We start from the raw sequence: 26,796 nt of genomic DNA on the forward strand, positions 1-26,796 counted from the left end.
CTAAGTCTCAACAAGTTTATTACTTTTATAAGTAAAAAAAAAAAAAAAAAATTATTTAGCTAAATCCTTTTAGTTGGGATATATATAACATATTAAAAAAATCTAATCTAATATTTTTTATTAAAAAAATAGATGGATAATTAGGAAACAAAAAATTTATGCAGGAGATTATTTTGATATTTAAAAATAATATAGAAGTATTTAATTTTGAATATTTTGATGCATATTTAATAATATATTACTATATATATACATGTTAAATTTTATTGATAAATTTTAGATTTTTAACTAAATCATATATTATTTTAAGATATTTAGTAAAACCTATAAAAGCTCATCTAGCTTAATTTAATTGGAATTTTTGAATAGATAATTTAATTCAATTGAAACTTTATTAACTATTAATATTACCTACAAATAGATTAACTATTATTATTATTTAATGATACTAAAGATATTTTATTTTCTATACAGTCAATATTTACTAGAAAGATAATTTTGTCTTATCTTTACCACTTAAAATATCTTTATCGCAGAATTAACTAGTTTCCTTAAGGGCCATAACATTTGCAAAAATGACATTTGTAATTTTAGATACTAGTTTATACCCACATGATATATCTTAGATTAGCTTCTCTGATATGCACATTATCTATCTTAGATTATCTTTACCCCTTAATTAGCTAGCTTTATATATATATATATATATATATATATGTAGAAAAAATTATTTAAACTAGATAAAAGAATCTAAAAATGGTCTATAGCACCTTCTAAGTGAATCCTCATCAATAAAGAGTTGAATTCTCGTAGGAACATTTGTAAGTAATTTGGAAAAGTGAATAACTTTTATCATTATGGTAAGGGTCACGAGGAAAATTTACTACCTATATTCGTTTGCATTCATGTAGTAACATTTGTGCATTATATTATAAGGTCTTATTTAAAAGCAAGCCACTTAGGCATGTGAAAGGTTATACATCTCGGTCCTTATAAGATGATAACATGTACATATACATGAATGAAATGAAAATAATGGCAGTGTAGATCACCTTAATTATCACTTCATTTTAGATAAATGGGAATGGCTGTTAACATGACCAAATATAATATCGAACTTGTATTTATAAAACTCAATTTTTTTTTGTTTAATTGGAACTAACTTATTGAATAAAAGCTCATCCATTCAAGGGGTCTAATCTACCTATAAAGATGGAACTTAATTAACAACAAAATACTATTGGTCAAATCATCACTAGATCTTCACACTATGCTTCATGCAATATGTACTAAAAAAAGTAGTAAAATAGAATTACATATGATCACAAGTGCTCTATCAACTATTAATCCCTTATTAATGAAGAGCTTAAAACACTAATCATTAGTTCCATTTACCTTTAAATCCAAAATTAGTGTTTTCTATATGCCAAGTTTAGTGGATCAAGGCAAGACGATTAATTAAAAAAGGGGAAAATACATAGAAATACATTTTTTTCTCAAACTAAGGTGCATGGATCCATGTATTCGAAAATAATTTATTACTCAACTATAATAAATCTATGTTGGTTGAATCATATAAACATAGTTTTTTTTTTCACTAGGAAAAAAATATCTAATTGATTTTTCTTAGCCCTTAGGAATACATAGATCATTTAACTTGAAAAGGTTAAGAGGTTAATAGAGAATGACCTAGAAATGAAGTAGATATGGTTTCACTTTACATAAAAATTTTATCAAATAATGTATTATAAAATGCTTTATTGATATGGGATGATTCTATGTATGAGGGAAGTTTAAACTATGATTTGAAGGGCAGAGTAGAGATTGTTGTCAAATAGTAATAGTTGAGAAACATGAGAAACAAGATGAAATTTAAGGTAGAAGAAGGGTCCAAACATGTAAAACTAGTTGGAAATGAAGGTGGTATGATGAATGTCACTAGGTGATTATCAAAATTTCTCAATCAAAAGAGTTGCATGAGAATATATTGTAAGTAAGTACCAATGAAAATAAAACAATGGAAGGAACCATTATAAGACTTTATGAAGTCATCAACTAAAAGCTAGTTTAAAAATTCATTTAAATCCACACTTTGTTTATGAAAATGCATCTGTTCTCCTAAAATTTTAAGTTATGCAACAACCATGTTGTCTTATCGAGGATGCTTGGGTACAAGTTAGATATCACCTTTATAAATCATTATTACTTAAGCTTAAATAGAGTTTAATGAAATGAGCAATTCAAGCAGTGGTGAATTAACTAATATCTCTTTTTGCTTCTTTTTTTTCATAGTTGATACACATCTTTTAGAACAAGAATAGTTGTTAATAAGAGAGATATGTCAAGACTCAAATCAAAGAGGTAAAGGAGTAAGAAGTAAACATCTTATATCAACTAATGAGTAATTAGTATTATGATTCACCAAAAAATAAATATTGATTAGTTATAAAAGCTAAAAGGTAGTTGCCTCAATTTTTATTTTTTATTTACATGTCAATTTTCGTTATTTTGTAATGTATTGTTCTCAGTCATTATGGAAGAATATATTAGAAGAATTAGAATTTTAATATGAGGGTAAAACTAGTATTTAAGAAAATTTGAGTAAACAGCTACTCTATTTTTTCTTTACTTTTTGTTTTCTAAATTTCTAAGTTATTTAATTCTTTTACTTTGCCTCATGTCTTCTTGTTCCATCCTTAGTATTCATGCTTAAAGTACATGACACATGCTCTTTTGTCCCCTTTTAAGCTAAGCTTCTCTTTTTTTGTTCCCTTCAATTTCAACTTGACAACATGGCATCTCTTTCCTTTTTGTGAAAAAAAAAACTTGTTTGCTTTACTCTTTTTTACTTATCTCAATATTTGGCTCCCAATCTCTCCTTTAGAAGACAACTTTACGTGCTAGATCTCTCGACTCGTCACTTTTTTCACTTGATCATCAATAATCAATCATCATTCTCGTTAATTAACTATAACCATTGATTGGTGTTATGCAATTGAAGCGTACTTCTCTATTCTTACTACATGAAAGCACTAATTTCATCAATTATGAGAGTTGAAAAAGATCAATAGAAATCTCCAAAATAATATTGCTTGGAAGGCTAGTTTGAATCATTCATCTGAGTCAAGGTTGGATTAAATTCAGGTTATGTTCTGATGTATTGAGTTTTGAGTTTAATTATATTTTGATTGAACTAAAAAGACGGGTTGAATTCTAATTTTTAAATTGATTTTAGACAAAATATAAAATAATTTAAGAAAATGATGGAGTTTTTTGGGTCATAAAATGGGTTATGAGTAATTTTCCAATTAATTTTATTTTCATTCTTAAATCTTATTTAAAATGAAAGAGACAACTAGCTAAAAAAATGAATTTAGTGCATCTCTTTTTACCAACTGAATTAAGTTCAATTAGAACCATCTATATTGAGATGTAGTAGAATATGTTTTTAATAATCCATAGAATATATATGCATATATATATATATATAAGTTTCCTTACGCAAATAAAGAAAAAGTTCACTTTTAATTTTATTGCAGTTTCAAGGAGGTGAATCCACGTTTCTAGTCATGCTTTGATTGGTGGGACACGAGGAAAAAGTCGCAGCGGTCCACATAATAATCTCTCTGCCGTGCATATATATATATATATATATATATAATTAAGATGAAAAAAAATCAAAGCCTTACGAATTTGGTAATTATAGATAGGCGTTATTGCATGGACTACTTCTAAAACATAATTGGCGTCTTATCATCATAAGAGTCAAGAGGCTTGACTTGACCCAAACAACCCTAGCACGACTGTTATTTCACAATATTATTATTTGAGAAGGTTCTCTAGATTTCTTCAATATATGTATATATATCGGCTGTTAAAGACACCTAAAGAGAAGATCGAGGATGATGAACAGCAAAGATAATAGTTCCAAGGAGGAAGAAGAAGGTCCACTTCCAGGATTTCGATTTCACCCCACAGACGATGAACTTGTTGGGTTTTATCTTCGCCGGAAAGTTGACAAGAAACCAATCAGGATCGAACTCATTAAGCAGATCGACATCTACAAATATGATCCATGGGATCTTCCAAGTATGTGTACATATATATTCTCTATCTTTATATATGATCATACATATATATATATATTTATACATAATCCCCCTTGAATTCATATATACATCTATATGCTAGGTTTTAGGGGCATGGATTCGACATTAGCTCACAACTTCTAGTCGATTTATAATTTAAAATCGTCATCTGCTTTAGTTTCTGGCAAGTTTATTTATAATCGTCTATCTAGATATTTATTATTATCGGCTTTTTAGTTTCCTGAAAGCTTATAGTCAACTCTATCAACCTACAAATGATCTGCTTCAATCCCTTACATATATCTAAATATATAGTCTCTCTCATCTACATATGATCCATAAAATTTATTTCTTGAATTTATGTGTATAGCTGTCTGCTAAGTGTTAGTGCATAAATTCCGAAGTAACTCTCCGCTTCTAGTCTATTTACATTTCTGAATGTCTGCTTTATATAATTTCATGAAACTTTATAAGCAATTATATGTTTATGTATGAGTTGGAAGCTACAAGACTGTATTTATCAGCAAATTAGATAATTGATTATTAGTTAATTTCAACCTTGTCTCACATGAAATAAATTAGAATATTAATAAAGTATGATAATTAGTCTGGCTAGGAGTGAGAAAATATGTGTTTGAATGAATCATCATTTTCAGTTTTGCAGTAAAAGTTGATATATCTGTGTATATATATACATATGTATTGCAGAAGGTAGCAGTGTTGGAGATAATGAGAGCTACTTCTTTTGCAAAAGAGGAAGAAAGTACAGGAACAGCATAAGACCAAATAGAGTGACAGGATCTGGATTTTGGAAAGCAACCGGCATTGACAAGCCGGTGTATTCCAATGGAGGAGAAGGTCATCAGTGCATTGGACTCAAGAAAACTTTAGTTTATTATCGCGGAAGTGCAGGTAAAGGCACCAAAACTGATTGGATGATGCACGAATTTCGTCTCCCGACCAATGTTGATGCCAGTGCTAGTTCAAGTACTAGAACTTCTCTCCAAGAGGCCGTAAGTTACCTTTAATTTTTATTTTCTAAATCAATATTCGTACTTATAGTAATTTATTAAATGGTGCATGTATGAAATTGCAGGAAGTTTGGACTCTATGTCGAATATTCAAGAGAAATGTAGCAAACAGAAAGTACACTCCGGATTGGAGAGAATTAGCAACGAAACGAACACACCATCCCGTCGATACTAATCATGTAAGCATTAAGCCATACACTTCCCAGTGTAATAACAATAGAGAGGCTTTCATCAATTTTAGTGCTCCAATTACCCATCACCAATATCATCATTACTTTATCAATGATGATCAAAAACCTATCATTAACCATATGATGATCACCCATGCCAACCCCTTGCATGCACACCAGATAATCACCCCCCTTCCTCAACAATCTCCATCAGTAATCCCCTCCTGTTCAAACACTTCAAATCAGGATGATAGCAGCAATGATGATCAGTTGCTTTCCTATGGAAATTGGGATGAGCTCAGACCAGTTGTAGAGTTTGCTCTCGATCATCATCCCTCCCTTGTGTAGATACACACGATACTCTACTTGTACAACTTTATATATATATATATAGCTTGACTCACCTCCAGCTTATTAGTTAATTTAATCTTGTAACATTTGGTCTTTTTTGAGTTTTGTTAGATAAACTTGTTTAAGCTATTACCATTTAGAAAAACCGTTATAGTTACTGATATAGATGTATCTATATGTATGAGACTTAGATGATCATATTCGATTTATTCCTATGATTTTATTTCCATGTTTTTCTTATTGGAATTAATAATTATTATCATTGTTATATGTCCCCATGTTTTCCATGTATTTTCTAACTCTTTTCTTGTATTAAGTTATGGAATCTTTCTTAGGCAACTTCAGAAGCTAATTATTTTATATTAAGACTAGCACTTTCACAAAGTTTTACTTGCATGTTGATTTTTTTTATATCCTATGTAATTAAAACAAATTTAAGTGGAATAAAAGTAATTTATGTGAGTTAACATTATGTATATTTTTTAGAAAAATAAACTTATCAATTGTGCATTTGTAATATTCATAGTTATTATATTTTATAATTTTTTTACATGACCAGAAACTTAGAAGACCACAAATTTTTTTACATGACCTCCTCTTCGTTTCACACTCTTCTCTTTATCTTCTAAATTTGCCTCAGTACTAAGTTTTTAAATGGTTTCTACTCTTCTGTGTATTGAGAGATAATTGAGATCTAATTTTAATTAATTTCTAGTGTAATTCAATTATTTTTGTCTGGTTAGAATTTTATTTTACAAATGAATTACTATTTAAATTAAGAATGAATTTTTCCTATTTATTTTAATTATATTATCTTGGTATGTGTATATATTATATATAAATACAGCTGCAAACACAAAACATGAACTTTCTTGTTTCTCTAGTGCTTCAATTATCAGGTCAGATACTCTTTCTGTTCTTCATTTAGTGTCTTATGAAACTGATCATGAAATTTCTTAATTTATTCAATGTTGTTGGTTAGTTCTTTAATAATCTAAAATAGACATGGTTTAGTAGTTCCTTATCAGGAAACCAGAAAGTCTTAGAATCTCCTAGTGACTTCTTATTTTGTTAATTAATTGTTCAATCTCAAGTAAAGAATAATTCTTTCTTCTTTTCTCTTTTTAGAAACTTTGATAGATGAAAAATGATTATGATAAAGTAATGAATATAGTTTACAGAAAATTCTTGTTTCCATTTGAAAAAATTGTGGATCTATAACGTTATAATGTAAGAGAATTATGACAAACAATTTTCTCAGTAAAAACTTTGGGAATTTACTTCTTTAAAACAATCATGTTATTCTTTATTATTATTTAGTGCATTGCATGTGTCTTTATGTGTATATTGTACATTACATCATTAACTCTCTTACTATCATTAGGAAAACCAATGATATGATATGCTAAAGTACTTAACATGAAGTTTTATGATCAAAATCTTTATATAATTCATAATTATTATATTGAAGCTATAAACCGTGTACAAACATGATAAAAATTATCAGTAAATACCATAAAATACTTGGGGCATATTACCGGTTGAGACAAAAAAAAATGACTAAGAAAAAAAAAGTTTATCTTACTTGACATGATTTATTATAAATTCTAAATATTAAAGTTAGATAAACTTATTATGAAAAATATAAGATTAATAACACTTTTGTTCTATCTGAATCTCGGAAAACTCTCTTCATAAAGTATTAAGATTAATCATTTATGTGTAGTAGAGATTCTAATAATGATTTCTAAAAAATAAAAAATAAATGATGGAAAAAACAAATACAATGAAAAAAAATTAAAGAAAAGAAAAAAAAAATGAATGATGACCATACATAATTCGGAGCATTTGACATTTACTTTCAATTCATCAAAGGAATAAACATTTAAAACCATCTGCATAGATATGATATATGAGGGTAAAACATAAAGTTATGCACTCATTATATTAAGTGACTTGTGAATGATAACACTCTTAAGTTATTTGCATTGAGCAATCCATACAGGAGAGACGTAGTACTCTAAATCAATTTACAAAAAATTTAAAACTCATGAATCAGGTTATAAAATTTAGAATTTTGTTGGATCAAATAAATAAATACTTAAAGATAACAATAAAAATAATAATATTGATAAAATTTACTAATGTGATGATTGAAAAAATCGAAATAACCAGTAATTCTAAATACTGCTACTGTTATCAGAAATGAAAAGGGAAAAGGAGAAAAAGAAGAGACAAGAAAAGAAAAGAAAAGAAAAGAAAAAGGTGGAAAAAAGGAGGAAAAGAAAAAGGGTTTGGGATTGGGTTGAATTTAGAATGTAAGCCTAAACGCAAGAGCACTATTCCTTTAAAACGATGTTGTTTCAGTAGAACCCAATGCCACAAATGATGCTAAAGGGCATCGTTCAACATGGGATCCTTATTTGTTTCAAAACGACGCCTTTTGGGTTATCTTTTAACACGACCTTCTAGGGCTTCCTTCTTGGTAAGCTTCTTCTTTTTGTCCTCTTTTACAGTGTGCTAGAAAATGGCGACTGAAGGGAAAAACACAGAAGATGGGACGTGACAATTGAATATTGAAGAAGGAGAGCTAGAAAATTCTTGGTAAGCTGGCTAACCGAATAGTTAAAGATGAGGCGTCACGTGTTGAGAAAGAGAGAAAAGTTTTTGAGCGACGAACAGAGACAGCTTGAAGGAGGAAGCCATTCATGGAGAGAGAAAGAGGGACATGCGAAAAGGTATATTCGGATTCAACAGCTTCAGCCTGGCGATTTCATCTACGTGTCCACAAGCTCGGGATCGACGATGAAAAGTAAATTGTTTCCTCTCGGACAGTGGGATTTGGAGGAAAGTAAGTGGTTTTTATATGTAAGAATTTAATATTTAGTATATTATTCGTCAAAAAAATTTAATTTACTATAATTCTAAATCATCTACGGCCAAGTATTAAAGATAGTAAGGGAGATGAATTTCTAAAATTATAAGTTTTGACTTTTGGTAGCATTTCTTTACTTACAGGTAAGGAAATCATAGCTAATTATTGAAAATATAAAAGATTGAAAATGAAGGAACCCATTGGAGTCAAAACCGAATCTGATCAAGTTTACATATATACACACACACCTATCTATAAAAGCACGAGAGAATAAAACCTTTTCTGGGTAGTTTCCTACCAAGAAAAAAAAAAAAGACTATTTTCTAATATATTATAAAGCAAACGTGTTTTGAAAATAATGCTGAAACACTTGTTCATGTACTTTGATATTTTTTTGCATCATTGTCTCCATCAGTCTGTGTTTAGCTTTTTTGAAATGACAATAAAAATTTCTTTTCTTTTTTCCTCTTTGGGTTAAAAGTTAAAAAGAAGAACTTGTTTATATTGGAAATATTCAAAGGGATTTAGGAAGAAGATCTTGCAAACGCCAGGCAGGGTAAGTTAGGAGGAAAATTCGGGAAACCTTTTTAGTCAATAACTATGAAAAGGGCATTTATATTTATCTCATGTTTGCCAGCAGTTTTTAACTTTAATTTTTATAATTAAAAGAGTAAAATAAAAAATATTCTTAATAAAAACTAAAGTCAAAATATGATTTTATTATTTTTAAATACAAAAATTATTAAAATAATTTTGACTCTTAATCAAAATATTACACTTAAAATCTCCAAACTTATTTTCACCAAACACATAATTCTTACTTTTTAAAATAATAATATTTTTTACAATTATTTCTATTACAAAATGACCTTCTTATTTTTCTATGGATATCAGGAAGTTACTCAATCCCTAAATATTCTAACAATAATATATCACTTTGATAAAAGAAAATAGAAAAATTAGTACATAGTACCTTGACTCCATTGAAGGGAAGATTCGCCGTTATGCCTTCACATGATATCCAAGATAATATCGATGTTAGAGCTTCTGGTATGTCGGCGAGAGAAAAAGACAGCTAGAGAAGAAGAAAACCAGATTAAGATTTTTTTTTAGTGAAGGAGAAGAGGTATAAGTACCTCTTCCTCTAGGGCAGCAACAACCAAAATGCACCATTTAATGAAACGGTGCGTTTGGGCTCCCATATAGAAGCGGGCTAAGGAAAACTGAGTTAAACGCATCCCGTTTATGACAGGCTTGTTAACAGTTTCTACTAAATGTCAAACAATAATTGATTAAAAATATTTTTAAAATCTACAATACATGTTATAGTTGACCCAAACATTTGCTTATATATAAAATCTACATTACTCCACATGTTCGGGGCAAGTAAATACCTTGTGAGCAAGATGGTTATAGGCGAAAGTCGCAAAAGAGAAAACAAAAAAAGGATATATACTCCTAAAACACTTACTTTTAAAAAAATTCGTATTGGCTCCAAGATAGTTTTTTTTTTTGTTTAAATACAACTAATATTTGTAAATTTTATTTAGATTCACCCCACTATTGATAACATATTTAATACCATTTAACGAATATCCACATAGCAGACAACATGACTACATAGACATCATAATTTTAAAAGAGAATAGCGTGTATGTTATGTGATTGTCACATTGATCATTTTTAAAAACATTATCGGCATGCATGTCATGTGTTTGCTTCGTTTTCCCCCATTTAATTTCTTTTCCCTTTCTTCTGCATTTTTTTCATCTTATTTCTTTACTTATATATAATTACTTTTAAAAATTATGATATTTATGATGCACATCTTCTACCATATAGACATATGCTATATTGTATTAAAAATGTCGTTGTTCTTTAATCTTAAAATGTATTCATTTCTTTTAAAAACTTTCAACATATATAAATTGGATTATTCGACTAAAAAGCACAACTGTGACTCGACCTTGAGCACCGAGTCCATGGAGATTGCCTATCCTAATGAAATCCTAGTGTCTTCGACCATGTTTCCTGTATCTTTTTCATAAGGCTCTGTTTTAATAAAAAGAAAATATGAAGAAGTACATGAAAAACTAGTCTTTTTATATCAAAAGGTAAAGTCTTCTCTAGCCAATAATGTTGCGTCATTTACAACGATTAAAAGCTCTATTAGTTTTTAAAAGCTTTTTTTCTTTAATAAAAACAAACAAATTCTTATAGTCTGTGAAAAGATAAAAAAAAATATAAAAATTTAGGATATTTCTTTTTACATTGTAGACTTCATTTAACTTTAGCTGTAAACTCTTCCGTATCATTTATAAGAATACCTTCAAAAGAACATAATTTTTGGATAATAGATCAAACTGGCATAAAAGCAAGACATGTTTCTTTTTTTTTTTTTGGCTATTTTATTTGTGTTTTTTATGTATATATTGTGGCAAATATCAAATTAAGCTATGGTATTATATTGGACTTGTGGTTTCTTATTGATGGACACATCTTATATTTGTGAATATATACCGGATAATTTCTTGGTATATTTTATATTTGTTAAGTTGGATAGTGAATTTTTTTATGAGAAAATTTTTTCATTTGATATTAGATATTGGCTATTTAAAAAATTGATGACTGAAATATTTGACATATTCATATGGAATTTGAGAAAAGATGCATAAGCAGTGAACATAGACACCTAAAACAAGCAATTTGAAGATAATGAAAATACTCAAGTTATTGACTTAGAAAAGGAATTATGTGTACACTTGTAACTAAACATTTATAAAAACTGAGTTTCCAATCAATGTTCCTCTATCTCATTTATTTATGCATAATACTTTATTTACGAATAATTAATTAATATGTGCTTGTGTAATTAATTTATTCTTTCTCTTGAATTTAATATTCTAGCCTTTATAGTTTGTTGAGAGCTTTTAATATTGATATCTCTTATCAATAAAATTAGAAGAGGCACTTAAGAGCTTGAACGTCACTTAATTTGTTTCTTGTATCATTTATGGCTTGTTGAGTTACTCTAATTGTTTATATATATTGTAATAATTCACACTCTAAGTTGAAATTAGCAAAATATATTTGAAACTTAATTCGTTTTTCCTCTTAGGTTACCTCATATATTTGGCCAACAGTATTAAATAAAAATGATTTAATGAGGGAGACTTTGATAATTGTGTATTTTATATACAATCATAATTGTTTTTACTTAGTTTTGAGTAATTTTTATTAGTTTTTCATATGATTTTAGTTTATTTTATAAATTTTAAGTGATTTTGAAAGAATTTGGAAAGTTTTAGATGAATACACAAAAAGATAAAAACCTGCACTGACAGATGCATGTTCATACAAGTGGTAACGCACATCAGTCATAGAATCTCTCCACACAGAATTTTCAAGGCAACAATCTGCATAAGCAGGTGCATGGTCATGCAGACACAATTCAGAGTTTGATTTTATTTTATCATGTTTTCTTTTAGTTTCAGTTTTTGGTTTCTAAATTTAATTATGGAGTAGATTTATTTTTGTTAGGAAAAATATAAACCCTAAACTACAATGGGTATTATTTTGATTAATGATATATAATTTAGTTTTTGTTTTCTAGATTTAATGTTTGTGTTGATATTTTGTTGATTGAATTCCTTAATTATGTGTTGAATAGAGAAGTTAGAGTTTTTAATTAATGAAATTTGAATGCATGATTATTAGTGCTTTATATAATATGTTTAATAATAGATTTGTTCGAATAAATAATCTGAAATTGACTTGTGACATGTATTCGTGTTCCTAAATAAAATCGGATAATTAGTTGATTATATTTAGATTTTTATTAAAGTATCTGAATAAAAATTTCATTTAAATATGAAATGTTATGTTTCTGAATAAGATTAATCAAACTTTAGAATTAATCCATCAATCTTAACACATATTTTATTATCAATATTGATATTTAGGCAAGTTTAGGAAGACTGTAGGCTCTAATGTTATTTTATTGATTGATTTACTATGATTATTTAGCTTTCTGTAATTTTATTTAGTTTTATAATTTACTTTTATTCAAATATTATTTCTCAAATACAACTTTTAGTATAATAATTTGTTTATAAAAGTTAATTTTCATGGGACGATACTCAGATTTACATATCTATATTAATGATATAAGTAGTGTGCTTGCTAGTGTTGTATAGAATGCATCAGACTCAGTAGTATCATAAAATCAACTTACATTGTTTCTCATGCAAAATTATATTTTAAAAATCGAATTGTAAATGTAAAGTTATATCCATGCAAATGCAAACATATGCATTTAGTATGGACCATTTGATTCACACATTCAACCTTTTCTGTTTTAGTCATGAAAATAAAAACAAAAATAAAAACAAAAACAAAAAAAATAATGTCTGTCTTCCTTTACTCTATTCTTAGTGCTTTCTTGAAATATTGCAAAGACAACAAATGTCCCACAATACTTTTCCTTCAAACACTATCATTTAAATAAGACTCTAATATAAATAAGCCCAACCCCACCTGCATTTTTTCTTTTGCTCATTGCTTCATCTGCTCTCTACTTCTCACAAGCATCTTTGCATCAATTTCCACTGACGGATATATTAAGGTGAGGGGAGATGAAGCAGAGGCGGTTGTGGTTTCTTCAAGGTAAAGAAGACGAATCACTACAAAGGTTACCATTAGATTTTCGATGCAAGGATGAAGTTAGAGTTTATGGATTTTGGAGACCTATTTTTGTATGAGGGTTTTGACGAATTAAAGGAAGGGATTATAGCTTCTCGTAAACGTAAATACTGCTTCGTGTTAAATTTTATTAGTATGGTAAATTATAGCCACATTATTCGCCACTTATTTAAGGTTTTATTTTAATAGAATGTAAACAACTCTTAAGGTGAGGGACTCATTTGGATAAAGTTTGAAAGTATAAAACTAAAATACATATAAAATTAATATAACTACGTTGAAAAAGATGCAAATTGTTGGAGGGGCTCACAAGATATTTTATCTTCTTTTCCTCACATTTATATATTGCATCATGTGGATCTTGAACCGAGTACTTTTTTGATGGCAAGTTTAAGTTCACATGCATGTAAAAGATGGTATATAACAAAGCTCTAAATTCATTAAGTACTTTAGTTTTTTCAAATTTTAACATCTTGATTTAGATTGACATATTCTAAAGACAATAGGGCATACATATGGGGCTTTCAGATAATTAAATTTTGAGTTGTGGACGACCAAATATATTTAATTTGATAATAGATAAAAGTCTACTTTTTTTAAGATAAGTTCTACAGAATTTCAATTAAAAAAAATTCGAAAATAGATAAATCTAGTTAATTTCTTTATCTTTAAATCTTATTTGCATTCATATTGAAAAATTACATTTTATTTTATTTTTTATTATTATAATTTGATTTCAGTCATTCTAAGTAAATATACTCACCCTCCATGTTGATAAATCTTGATGTCTGCCATCACAATAGCAAATATCCGCTAAAAATAAAAAACTTCTGCTGAAAAGTTAATTGCGTTTCCTAATATGTTGTAATTTTATGACTACACAGAGTTAATAAATTTATGATGATTTACTCTAAATCTTCAGTTTCTTTATTGATAAATTTATTTGCGAACAAAAATGTAATTAGATTATCCGAGTATTCTTATTTCCTTACATGAACGTTTCGTGTGTTTCTTCTGAAGACATCGTTGTTTCACAGCAATAGAATAGTAATGCAAACAACAAAGAGCTCCTCCAAAAGGAAAACAATTAGTCCCTGTTATGCTCTATCATGTAACAGGAAAACAAGATAAATTTTTTTCACTTGCATCAGGTTTTTTCCAAATGAGCTAAAAAATTCCATGTTACTTTTTTTTTTTTTTTCAAATGACTAACAAATAAGGAAACCAAAGAATATAATATTACTACTTTAGTAGTCTTCATTTCATGGTGATCCATTTACCTCCTAAGCACCTTCTTATTTTAAACCTAACCACAAAAATGTTATTTTATTATAAAAATATTTAATTTTGATAATCAATCAAGTAATTCTTAAAAATTTAATAATTCAGAAAGATATATGATTGTTGAATTTAATATAAGAGTTCAAATCATATACTATTAATAATTTGAACTTAAATTTTTGATGATCGATTATTCAAATTTGAAATATTGTTGAATTAGTAGTAATTAGGCCTATGTGTTATACATGGTATTAGTAGAGCACATGACACTTGGGTGATTCCAGTTGATACGATCTTAAACCTTGTGAACTTTTGAATTGTGATTTGTAATTACGTAATATTTGATCTTGACGAGAACATCAAACATTTAAGTGACATAAAAAAAATATATAATTGTTAAACTCCATACAAAAATTCATGTCATAATATACTAGCAATAACTTGAACTTAAACTATTGATAACCAGTAATTTGAGTTTTAAAAATTATTGCACTAGTAATACTTAGATCTAGAGCATCACAAATGATATTATAATACATGCAAATTCGATAGCTCCATCTTGTACGACCTTGGACTTTGTGAGCTTTTGATTATGACTTGAGATTACGTAATGTGTAGTATCGATGAAAATATAAAGAATTTGAATAATAGAGATTGTGATATCATAGACCCACATAAGAAAGATCTAAGATTATTGAAAAATTATTGTGCTAGTAGTGATTGGATCTAGGGCATCATAAATGGTATAAAAATACGTGCTAATTCGATGACTCCAACTTGTATAATTAGATGTTATGAACTCTTGTATTGTGATTTGGGATTATGTAATGTGTGACCTTAATGAAATCATGAAAAATTTAAGTAGTAGATATTGTGATATCTTAAACTCAAATCAATAAGATTATGATTGTTGAACTTCACATAAAACAAATTACAAATTGCAAATAACTTGAGGTTAAACTCTTGAGAGGTAGTGGCTTGAGTCCAAAAGATTATTAGACTGTGCTTGGTCTTGGAGGCGTCATACTTATAAAGTTAATGAAACACTAATATAGCTATATTCAACCTGGAAATGTGCTTTTTCTAAATTATTCCCTTAAGAAAAAAGTAATTCTTATGTAAGTAGAAATCGAACATCACCCCCAACTGTTTGGTCTCATGGTATATCCATTCTTATGTCAGGACGAGGTGAAATGTATGGCTGACCAGGCGAAATGTGTGAGTAAGGTCTCACTGGGAGATGTAGGGATTGTTTAATCTTAATTGTTTTTATCTCCTCTGTTCCTATTAGAAGGAAATAAATAAGGCAGAGAGAAATTGAGGGAATAAAGAAAAAACAAGAAGTCTAATAGAAATCACAGCTTTTCTCTCCACAACAATTCCTCCTTTCTCTTCTGTATTTTCAACCTTTCTCCTTACATCTACTCTTTTATCTTCTCCTAAAGTCTTTTATACTTTTGCTGCAACCCTTCTTCTTCCTTAATTTCTTCATGTATCAGGCCAGGTACTTGACAACTTGGTAGTAGAGCAGGTTGATTCCAAGGAGGCCCTTACAAGTTTTGTCATTATGGCAAAAAACAAGGACAAAGCCAAGGTGAGTAAGCCTCGAAAATTTTGAACCCTAGAGGAAAACATGCGCGAAGTGAAACAGCAACTCTCGAATTTTATGTATGAGATTTATGATTCCTAGCAGCAAACTAGGAAACGAATCAATCAGAGGATGATCTTCTTTAATCAAAGAATTGAGCAGCTTACAGAACTGTAATGAGGTGGCGCGTGGTTGGGCGACACACCCATCAAGGTAAGTCACTCAGTCTCCACTTTGAATGTTGATCAAGGAATACTTCAGGCTAGTAGTTTGCTGAGCCCGAGAGGTAACCTCATGGGAAACCCTATCCCAAAGATAGATATTCCTACTTTGAGGGTAAAAACCCAAGGAATTGGATTAGGAGATGCATTAAATACTTTCAAGTTTTTAATATTGCGGAAGAAAATAAACTACATAGAACTTCACTATATTTAGGGAGCAAAGCTAAAATCTGGTTCCATTCAGTAGCAATTAACCATAGATTGTTTGAATGAGAAATATTTATGGAAGAGTTATGCAGGAGGTTTGGAAGCTTAGTAACGGTAGATATTATAGAAGAATTTAACAAATTAGTGTAAGATGATACTCTGGTTAAGTGTATGGCTGAGGTGTCATTGGAGAGATACAGGGACTGTTTAATCTTAATAGAGAAAAAACAAGAAGTCTAAATAAAAACCACAACTTTTCTCTCTACAACGGTTCTTCCTCTCTCTTCTATATTTTCTACCTTTCTTCTCTCTAGATCTGCTTTTATCTTCTCCTAAAGTCCTTTCTACTTCTGTTGCAACTCTTTTTCTTTCTTAATTTCTTCAAAATCAAGCTAGGTACCTAACATCTTGTTTAGAGCCATAGACGTTGAGTTTTATCCTAAAAAAATTGTAACATAAGAAAAAAATGGAAGAAATACTACTTCAAAAGAATTTAACGAGTGGAAAAAGTTAGATTGTGAAATCAGTGTTGGTATTCAATTTATGCATATCAAGAAGAGTCTAATAAGCAGGTCATTCCATGGGTGTTAATTCATGTTTTCCACATCCAAGTATCTATTGAGGTCGTATATAAAATATGCACATACGAACCATCACAAAACATATATAAAACTAGCTTGATGCCTAACATTTGGAGAAAGCACTCATTTATCACAAGAATTTGTGTACATGGCATACTATTTATTCACCATTTTACATTGAAGTGCTCCACAAGACAACTGCCGAGGAGATTTATCAACAGATTCAGCATGTAAACTAGGGTTTCCTCTTAACAATAATCATTTTCATTGCTCTGCTCGTAAGGCATTCCACTTAAAAGTATCCAATCAAGAGATAGAGCTATTTCAACATGTTTGACCCTCAATTATATTGTTGGAGTTTTACTGGTAAGCTACATTTTCACTGGACCGCTTCAACTTTTTCTTTTTGGTACCTTATATGGCCTTGTAAGTAGGTAGTCCATTAGGTGTATATCTGACCATATATATACACATTAAGATAGATACTTAATTTGGATGCATTTCTTGCCCCACTTGAAGCCATGAATCAGTTTCCAGAGCAAACTCAGTGCAAAAATGATACTTCAGCAATATTCCAAACAAAATCTTTCCCTGATTGCATTTTAAGAAACAACAGAAAAAAGGAATGAAAAGGTTTAAGAAATATAATTTTCCAACTATTCATGTCCAGAAACAAGAAAAGCAAAAAAGTACTATAACTAACCTTCACCCTTCTGTATGATGCCAAAGTCGCCAGAGGATCCCTTGACTTCCACACCTTTCCAGCTTGATAAACAGAATTGACCATCTGGCATCGGTTGCATCCACCCAAAGACTAGAAAAAGTTTAAAAAAAAAAGGGGCTTGTTAAAGACAAAGTGATCCATAGCATATTCTTTTATTATATTGTTTCGTGTCCTTCATGAAGGTAGCAAAACAAATATGTGCCAAGGTAAGCAAACTAACAAAAATCAATATTAAATAGGGATATCTAACTTTTTGAATTCCACCGTATCCCAAAGATATATGACAAGAAATGTCCAAAATGTCATTAACATCAGAGTAAATTAAACATTTAAGTTAAAAGGTCATGGATTATATCTACCATGGTGTAGACAAAAAATAAGATGAAAAGTTTTTGGTTATCAGCAAAAACTTCACATATAAGATTCAGTAGTAGTAAAACTGGGGTTTCCAGAACATACTGTGAAATAGTTGTTCCCAATTTTAAGATTTGTCCATCCATCTTCAGAATAAGGTTCACCACCAGATATAAGAAGGTTAGGTCGAAATCTCATTGGATTGACTTGGACTGGTTCACTGGTTCCTTCCTGTACATCTGCTGTCACTGATTGTTGGTTTACATGTATTTGAACAGTAAAAGCCAGTTGGCAGCAAGTTAATCAAGTAAAAGAGAAATAGAAAAGAGCCAACATCCGTAGAATTATTCAATGAGAACTTAATGATTATGTATAAAAGATATCATATAAAATTACTGATATCGTCCAAAGTTCGGAATCCAATTATGGGTTGATTAGGCCTGAAATTTTGAACCAAGTGCCTGCTTGTTTCACAGATTTCCTTCCTTTATGGCTGTTGTTTTTCTTTTTCTTTTTGGTGAATCCTTTATGGCCATTGTCAAATTAGGTTTGAGGTTTCTTCAGAAAAAACTACAATCTCTTATGGCTGGGTACACTAACATCATTTTCTTTTAGAGATATTCTTGGCTGATCATTATTGATGAAATAGCTTACAGACATATTATATAGACGGAAGGCTATAGCTATTGCTTCCAGTTTGTATGATCTGATCGATATTTAAAGAAAAACTTCCTATATGTCTGATTCTTAAATACTTTGTCTAAATCCTAAAGTAACTCCTAAGCCAGAACAGTCAAAACAGCTCAACCTTCCTGTGTTGTCATATTCCTAAATAATTTCTAGGACATAAACCTATGCCAAATCAATCAGAAATGCCAACTGCTAAATATTTAAATGCTAAATCTTTCTTTAATATTAGCATTCAGTTTGAGTGAGGTTAAAACTTTCGGGTAGGGGATTTTTATTTCAGATTTTTTAACGAATTCTTATTAGAGATCAATATATTTCAAGGTCCTCATTTTTGAATTATAATTTCAATATAATCTTTGTGTAATTTTCTAGGAGACTCTTCACTCAAAAAATTATTCTCATTGCTTAAAGAAAATTAAATCATAATATATAGTAGAAGCAAAGAAAAGAAAACGTTAACTATCCATCCTAATGTTGGAAAATCTACTATTTACTTAAGAAACAAAATGGATGTATGTGGTTGTATAATACTGAAGATTCCTTATTCGAATCTTTAACTGTTTCCAAATATACTAGCATAATCCCTACTATTATTAGTAGTATATAATTTCAGATATAGATTATAACATTAAGAGAAGCTAAACCTGTTTTGAGCAATGGAACTCAGATACAGCAACTTGAAATTATATTTCTTTTTGACACATCCCCTATATAGTTGCATATTTTTGTGTATGTACCTAAGCTTCTTACAGGACGAAAAAGGAAAAAAATGTAAGAACATACTTGAGCTTAATCTCTTGTTGAGATCAGATACACTCTCTTCAGATATTAATAAAAACTGAGCTTCATTGGTGAAGTTCAATCTGCTTCCAACATCTCTACAGAGGCCCAGAATTTTCTTGTTCGAGCAATATTTGGAATCAGAGGACCGCAGCAAAGCACAAGGTTGTCCAATTGCATTGCTAAACCATACATTTACTTCATTTCCATAACTATGAACTTCATAACTGTAATAAAGATACAACAGTTGTGATACATTGATAATGTGATGGACATTACGCATTCTATACTGAAACACAGTTAACGAGATGAAGAAGACGGCAATCAAATGGCAACTGAAAATGCTTGAAAGAAATCACATATTAAGAAGTACAAGCATACCGTAAGATTTAGAACAAAACGTTCAGGTTCAACAAACACGCGCAAGTGTAACATTCCAAAACACATTAAGATGTTCAAGCCCTACATAGAAGGCCTTAAAAGATTATTTTGAAAATGCAGGTTAACCAAAACATAATATTTAAGGCTTGTCAGCTTCTGATAGGGTTCTGTTTTCGCCGAATTCATTTCCACTTCTATACTAAAATCAAATATGGGAGGTAGCTTTTAATTAATAACACTCTTAAAGATATGTATTTTATGAAAATTAGATTAAAGGGTAGAAGAGTAAAGTACATTCTATATAGTTAAGTGTAACTAATTACCTATTTCTCTTTATACTCTGGATAACCTATATATATAAGAATGTGATATTCAATAAATTCTTAAAATAATATCAGATCCCTACACTAAGAAATCTTTACAACCTCTACTTGACCTTTATTACCGAAAAAACTCACGGAAGGCAACTACCGTTTGCACCTCCCTCCATTAGCAAAACAGTTGGTCACCACAGACCGGCAACAAGCCATAAAAAGCAGCCTTCATTGCTGGTTCCAGCATCTCAGCCACCACTAGTTGCCGATCACCAACAGCCAAGATTGGCCTTTCATCCAGCTTACACCAATATTCTGGTCAGGTCCTCCTGTGTGCATTGATCCCACTGCTTAGATGCACAGTCTCCGCCTCTACTGCTCAGCCGCCACAGTGACCACAGATTGGCTGCTCTGGTCTGCCGCACCATCTCGTTTCTCTCTATGCTGTCATCAGCTGTGCAAACTTCCACCTTCATCCGCATTTGTGTGCCGCTTCCTTCCATGTATTTCCAGCACAGCCGCAACTCTCTTCCTGAGTGTCTTCCAATACAACTGCCAGAACCATGTGCCTGTCCAGCACAACCGCAACTCCCTTCCTGCAGAAACACGTTTCTGCCCCTTGTGCACTTATCCTGTGAGCATATGTTCTTTGCGCATCTGTTCGCAAGCTGTCACTCCCCTTTACTTTAGTTTGCCCTACTGACCTTCCAGCATTCTTCTCAGCAAGAGAAACACTAGCCGGCTCTAGCAACAAGTCTGCAGGCCAAGAGCTTCCCAGCTGCCATATGCACACAATCGTGTGTCCTCTTGGTAAAATCCTTCTTGTGAATTTTTGATTGGTCTTATTTGCCATACAACTTCCAAAAGATGTCGGAGGTAATATCCTAGAACACTAGAATACACTCTCACATAGGGAATTCTATCAGCACATTTCAGCAATTCTATATTGCCTATAGCTTTACATGTAAGGATTATTTGAGTAGGTCCTAATTAATCCAGATTATCCTCAAGGAGAAAGGTAAGTTCAGTCATCTTCTAGTATGAATCTAGCCCATAATCCAGAGACTCTAGTTTTGATGCTTGGGACAAAGAAGCTTCTATGATTATGGTATGACTTTGGAACTCCATGACTCTAGAAATAAACAAGATCTTGATGTTCCGCCCACAACAAAAGAAGTATGGGATACAATCAGCGAAACCTACTTTAAAGTCAAGGACGTTGTACAGACTTATGACCTAACTGTAAAGATGTGGTCTATTAGTAAGGGAATAAGTTATCTAGTAAATATTCCAAATATTTTAAAAAACTAGTAGTAGGACCCGGACCAATAACACAACCTTACCATAAATTGCTTTAGAGATGTAGCTCATTTCAAAAAATTTGTGAAAAAACAATTGTGCATATCAGTTTCTGGTAGAACTAAATCAAGAATATAATCAAGTACGAATCCAAATCTTGGGAAAGAAGGAAATGCTATTACTCAATAAGGTAAGTTTCATTGTGACTGTGGAAGAGAGAAAAAGAGGCTCATACTAAAACTCTACTTCACAGATAGTTTAGCCCTAGTCTCATGAGGTTCTAAACCTCATGATGGAATCATGGAAAGCATGAATCATTCTAAACACAACCCAAGCCAAAGGAGGAAGAAAACAAGTCTATTAGACCACGAGTATGACAGTACACGCACCATAATCCAAATGGAAGAGGAAACCATGGAAAAGGGGAAAACAAATCCTCCTACCAATGAGAAATCTTTCCAACTCGAGTGGATTGCCCTCCTGAAGGAAAACTTTCCTCTTCTTTCACCTTATTAGAATATCACAAAATATATTACGGAATATTCTTATGTAATTATTAGTTAATTTCCTAGCATTAATAGGGTGATTTATGTTTCCATATATAAATCCCTCTTCTTTGTATATATACTCCTAACTCTATGCAATGAAATGTATGTAAATATTCAAAATTCCTTTTCCTAAATCTTACATGGTATCAGAGTTATAGCTATGGTTAGGGTTTTAGGCGTCAAATTACATCAAATTAAAAGAAGAGTTGAACAACTCATTCCCGACATCAGAGGAAGACAACCACTGATATTCGGCTAGTTCAGAGTGCAGCTAGCACAGTAGTGTACGCAGGAGAAGTCGAGGAAGCAGATCGCGTGGCAGTTTGAGGCTGCGTACAGTGGGATTGCCGAAGGAGAGCATCCCCGTGCGTCTTGGATTCCCGTTCGAGGAAAGAAGGCACAGAGGAGCTCGGTCGGTTAGTTCTGTGCACGAAACCAGAAGGCCGAAGAAGGGAAAGCTGCGTCAGAGGATATCGCGCAACATTAAGCGATTCTCCGCTTTCTGGCACGATTTAGGGCGTTTCCGCAAGCGTCATTCCAGATTAGGATGTGTATTAGGGTTATGTGGTGATTTTTGGCTGAAAGGGGGAATTTTGGTGATTTCCGGCGGCGGCGCATGCGGCGGTGCATGAACTCCGGTTGTGGCAGTGTGGTTCTCTTTATTTTCGTGTGTGAAGAAGTATTTTATTTTCTCAAAATTTTTGGCTTATTTACAATATTTTTTGGATCTCTTACTATTGTATTTTGGGTATTATGGGTGGCATATTTTTTATAATTCTTGAATTGAAATGGATATTGTCTGCTATTACTGTCATGAACAAGGATATATAAAACAGTATTGTAAAAAAATGCAGAATAGTAGGATACAGAATGATAATATTGTTACTGCTACTGCTAGTTCATTTTTCGAGAGAACTGTTATGATTTCAGCTGACGAATATGTTAAATTCACTTGGTGTCAGGAATCGTTAAATAAATTTTTCTCTTTCTGAATCAAAGAAAAAATGTCTTATTTCTTCAAACAGATGGGTGATTGATTCTGGTGCTACAGATCACACGACAGGTGATCCTAATATTTTTTATTTTAATTTTCGACCACACAAAACACATTTTCCTGTAACTATTGCTAATGAATCGACTTATAATATTGTGAAGTCTGTGACTACAAAACTAAGTTCATCTATTATCTTGTCATCTGTATTAAGTCTATTTAAACTTGTATTCAATCTGATTTCTGTGAGTAAGTTGAATAAAAATTTGACTTGTTATATTACATTCTTTTGTGATCACTGTGTTCTTCAAAATCTTACGACAAAACAAATTATTGGTAAAGAAAATATATCAAATGGTCTCTACATCTTTGATACTTGGGTGCCTCGGTCGATTACCTGCTCTAGTGTTACATCTCTATTTGAATCTCATTGTTAATTAGGACATCCCTCTCTACCCGTGTTGAAGAAGTTATGTTCTCAGTTATATGATATACTTTCGCTGGATTGCGAGTTATGTCGTATGCAAAACATCATCGCAACCCGTTAGATCCAAGAGTCAACAGACGAGCTAAGTACGCTTTTGAATTGGTTCATTATGATGTTTGGGACCCTTGTCTTATTGCATCTAAAACAGATTTTAAGTATTTTGTTACTTTTGTGGATGATTTTTCTCGAATGACTTGAATATATTTTATGAAGAATCATTCTAAAGTATTCTCTCACTTTTGTGCTTTTTGTGCTGAAGTTAAGACATAATTCAACATTTCTGTGTATGTATTGAGAAGTGATAATGCCAAGAAATATATGTCAGACTCATTTCAGAACTATATAACCAAACGCGGGATCCTTCACCAATCCTCGTATATTAATACACCATCTCAAAATAAAATTATTGAAAGAAATAACAAACATTTATTTGAGATAGCTCGAGACATCTTGTTCCAAATGCAATTCCCTAAATAATTATGAACTGATACTGTTTCCACAGTATGTTTCTTAATTAATCGTATATCATTTACAGTACTTGATGAAAATGCTCCTTATAGTCTTATTTTTCCAAACAAGTGTTTGTTTTCGGTGCAACCTAAAATATTTGGTAGCATCTGTTATATGCGAGATGTGCGACATACTGTGATAAAATTGGATTCAAAGACCCTAAAATGTGTATTTTTTGGATATGCTCGCTTTCAAAAAAGATACCGGTGCTACTTTGCAAATTTCAATAAATGTTTGGTATCAACTGATGTGATTTTTTTAAAAAACACATCGTTCTTCTCCTCATTGTCTAAGTTTATAAATTAGAGGGCGGACGATGAGTGACTCATTTATAGTTTTATACTAAGTGCCTCTGCTGAGCAAACAAATAATAGTATTTTTCTAGATGATGTGCCTCCAACCTTATTTGAGCAAGTCGATAATAGTGTTAGTGTGCCTCTGACCCAAGTACTACCACCGATTGTTCATGTTTATTTCAGAAGAAAACAGAATCATGATATGTCCTGCATCAAGTCCATCATCATCTGATTCTACCTCACAAGACCTTGATCTCTCTATTGGTCTAAAGGTAAATGTCAGTGCACCATTCCTCAGCCAATTTATCCCATTGCTAACTATGTTTCATATGACTATCTGTCTCCCTCGTCTACTTCTTTCATTGCTTATATAGATTCCATTTCCATACTCAAGACAGTTAAGAAAACTTTGAATAATTCTAGTTGACATAATCCAATATTTGAGGAGATAAATGCTCTCAATGAAAATTATATTTGGGATTTGGTGGATTTATCCAAAAAAAAAAAAAAGGTCGTGGGGTGCAAATGGATCTTTCCAGTCAAATTAAACCTAGATAGATCAGTAGTAAGACTTAAAACCCAACTTGTAACAAAAGAGTATGCTCAAACTTATGGAGTTGATTATTCTAATACCTTCTCTCCAATAGCAAAACTTATATATGTCCGTTTATTTATCTCCATTGCATCATCCCACAATTGGTTCTTATACCAGTTAGATATCAACATTGCATTCCTTCATGGCGATCTTCTAGAAGAAGTCTATATGAAGCAACCACCTATGTTTGTTACTTAGGGGAAGTATGAAAAAGTCTATTATTTGAAGAAATCTTTATATGAGTTGAAGTAGAGTTTTCGTGCGTGGTTTGACAAATTTATTGAAGTAGTTCTAGAATTCGGGTTGAAGAAGAGCAAGTGTGATAACTTAGGTCTTCTATAAATAGTTAGCAGCTGGTCTTATGCTCCTTATTGTCTATATTAATGATATTGTTATTATAGGTGATAATTGTGCAGGAATATACTCTCTCAAATCATTCTTACATACCAAGTTTCACACCAAAAATTTAGGTCAATTAAGATATTTGTTGGGAGTAGAAGTAATAAGAAACAAGAAATGAACTTTCTCATCTTAGAAGAAATATGTACTTGATCTACTTGCAGAAACTGGAAAGTTGGGAGTTAAACCGTATAATACTCCAATGGTACCAAATGTACACCTTACTAAAGATGATGGTAACCCCTTTGATGATCCGGAAAGGTATAGATGATTAGTTGAGAAACTAAATTAACTCATAGTGACTCGTCCAGATATCATATCCTGTCAGTGTTGTTAGTCAATTTATGTCTGTACCTACAATCAAACATTGGGAGGTTTTGGAATAGATTTTGTGCTACCTAAAAAGTGCTCCAAGACTTGGTATACTTTTTAGCAATCATGCGCACACTCACACTAAATGTTTTGCAGATGTTGATTGGGCTGAATCTAAAATTGATAGAAGATCCACTACAAGTTATTGTGCTTTCATTGATAAGAACCTGATATTATGGAGGAATAAAAAGCAGACTATTGTATCCCGATCCAGTGCAGAGTCCGAATACAGAGCTATGACCCAGTTTACATGTGAAGTCTTATGGATACAACACCTCTTAGTGGAAGTGGGTTTGAATCCCATATTATCTGCAAAACTCTGGTGTGATAATCAAAGTTGCTTTTTATATTACCTCAAATCCGGTGTACCATAAAAGAACTAAACATATTGAGGTTGATTGTCACTTCATTCGTGAAAAAATTCAGGAGAACTTGATTTCTACCAATTATGCAAAAACATGAGAACAATTAAGTGATATATTCACAAAGGTTTTGAATGGAACTTAAATTGAATATTTTTGTAACAAGCTGGGCATGATCAATATTTATGTTTCAACTTGAAAGAGAATGTTAGAATATCACAAAATATATTATGAAATATTCTTATGTATATTAGTTGATTTTCTAATATTAATAGAGTGATTTATATTTTCATATATAGATCTTTCTTCGTTATATATATACCTCTAACTCTATGTAATGAAATGTATGTAAATATTTAGAATTTCTTTCCCTAAATCTTACATACCCATATCCCCTTAAAGCCTTAAGAATCCCATCCATCAAGGAAAAATTGGCCACCACTCCAAGATCTTCTCCTAAACTGATCATGATCTCAAGAAAAGAGAAACTAAATCCCATGGTTTAATGGGAGCCCAAATCTCACAGATTTAGGGAGATATAGGCGACAACTAAGCCTTTCCTGGACCGGTCATAATCTTCGTTAATTCTTCCCTCAATCA

The 26,796-nt window shown here is 31.1% G+C and overlaps 2 protein-coding genes across 8 annotated transcripts in view; one reads left to right on the plus strand and one right to left on the minus strand.

The window, feature by feature from the left end:
- Positions 1 to 3,740: 3,740 nt before the first annotated feature.
- LOC110813221 (transcription factor JUNGBRUNNEN 1) lies at positions 3,741 to 5,915 on the plus strand. The gene is made up of 3 exons (XM_022040264.2): positions 3,741 to 4,089; positions 4,797 to 5,101; positions 5,185 to 5,915. Exons 1-3 carry the CDS (start codon positions 3,903 to 3,905, stop codon positions 5,635 to 5,637), a joined length of 945 nt encoding a protein of 314 aa, XP_021895956.1. The 5' UTR covers positions 3,741 to 3,902; the 3' UTR covers positions 5,638 to 5,915.
- An 11,288-nt stretch (positions 5,916 to 17,203) lies between these two features.
- The window catches only part of ABA3 (molybdenum cofactor sulfurase (LOS5) (ABA3)), a 93,174-nt gene continuing 83,581 nt past the window's right edge, over positions 17,204 to 26,796 (minus strand). For 4 of the 7 annotated variants that reach the window (XM_088220428.1, XM_088220430.1, XM_088220429.1 and 1 more), the window contains 4 exons: positions 19,646 to 19,869; positions 18,278 to 18,420; positions 17,798 to 17,908; positions 17,204 to 17,685 (listed from right to left, as the gene is read on the minus strand). In XM_088220428.1, the coding sequence (XP_088076554.1) occupies positions 17,581 to 17,685; positions 17,798 to 17,908; positions 18,278 to 18,420; positions 19,646 to 19,869 (583 nt within the window). In that variant the 3' untranslated portion in view covers positions 17,204 to 17,580. Of the gene's footprint in view, positions 17,686 to 17,797; positions 17,909 to 18,277; positions 18,421 to 19,645; positions 19,870 to 26,796 lie in introns of those variants that run through there. The other 3 variants (XM_088220426.1, XM_088220427.1, XR_015819323.1) reach the window with 3 other exon arrangements.

This window comes from Carica papaya, chromosome 5 (genome assembly GCF_054855325.1).
Source record: "Carica papaya isolate Zhongbai chromosome 5, ASM5485532v1, whole genome shotgun sequence".
Classification (NCBI taxonomy): domain Eukaryota; kingdom Viridiplantae; phylum Streptophyta; class Magnoliopsida; order Brassicales; family Caricaceae; genus Carica; species Carica papaya.

What these genes read in the sequence shown, in the direction of transcription:
- LOC110813221 (XM_022040264.2), top strand. Translation starts at nt 3,903, where the DNA reads ATGATGAACAGCAAAGATAATAGTTCCAAGGAGGAAGAAGAAGGTCCA. An exon ending in TGATCCATGGGATCTTCCAA is followed by an intron (nt 4,090 to 4,796) that starts GTATGTGTACAT and finishes TATGTATTGCAG; the next exon opens with AAGGTAGCAGTGTTGGAGAT. An exon ending in GAACTTCTCTCCAAGAGGCC is followed by an intron (nt 5,102 to 5,184) that starts GTAAGTTACCTT and finishes ATGAAATTGCAG; the next exon opens with GAAGTTTGGACTCTATGTCG.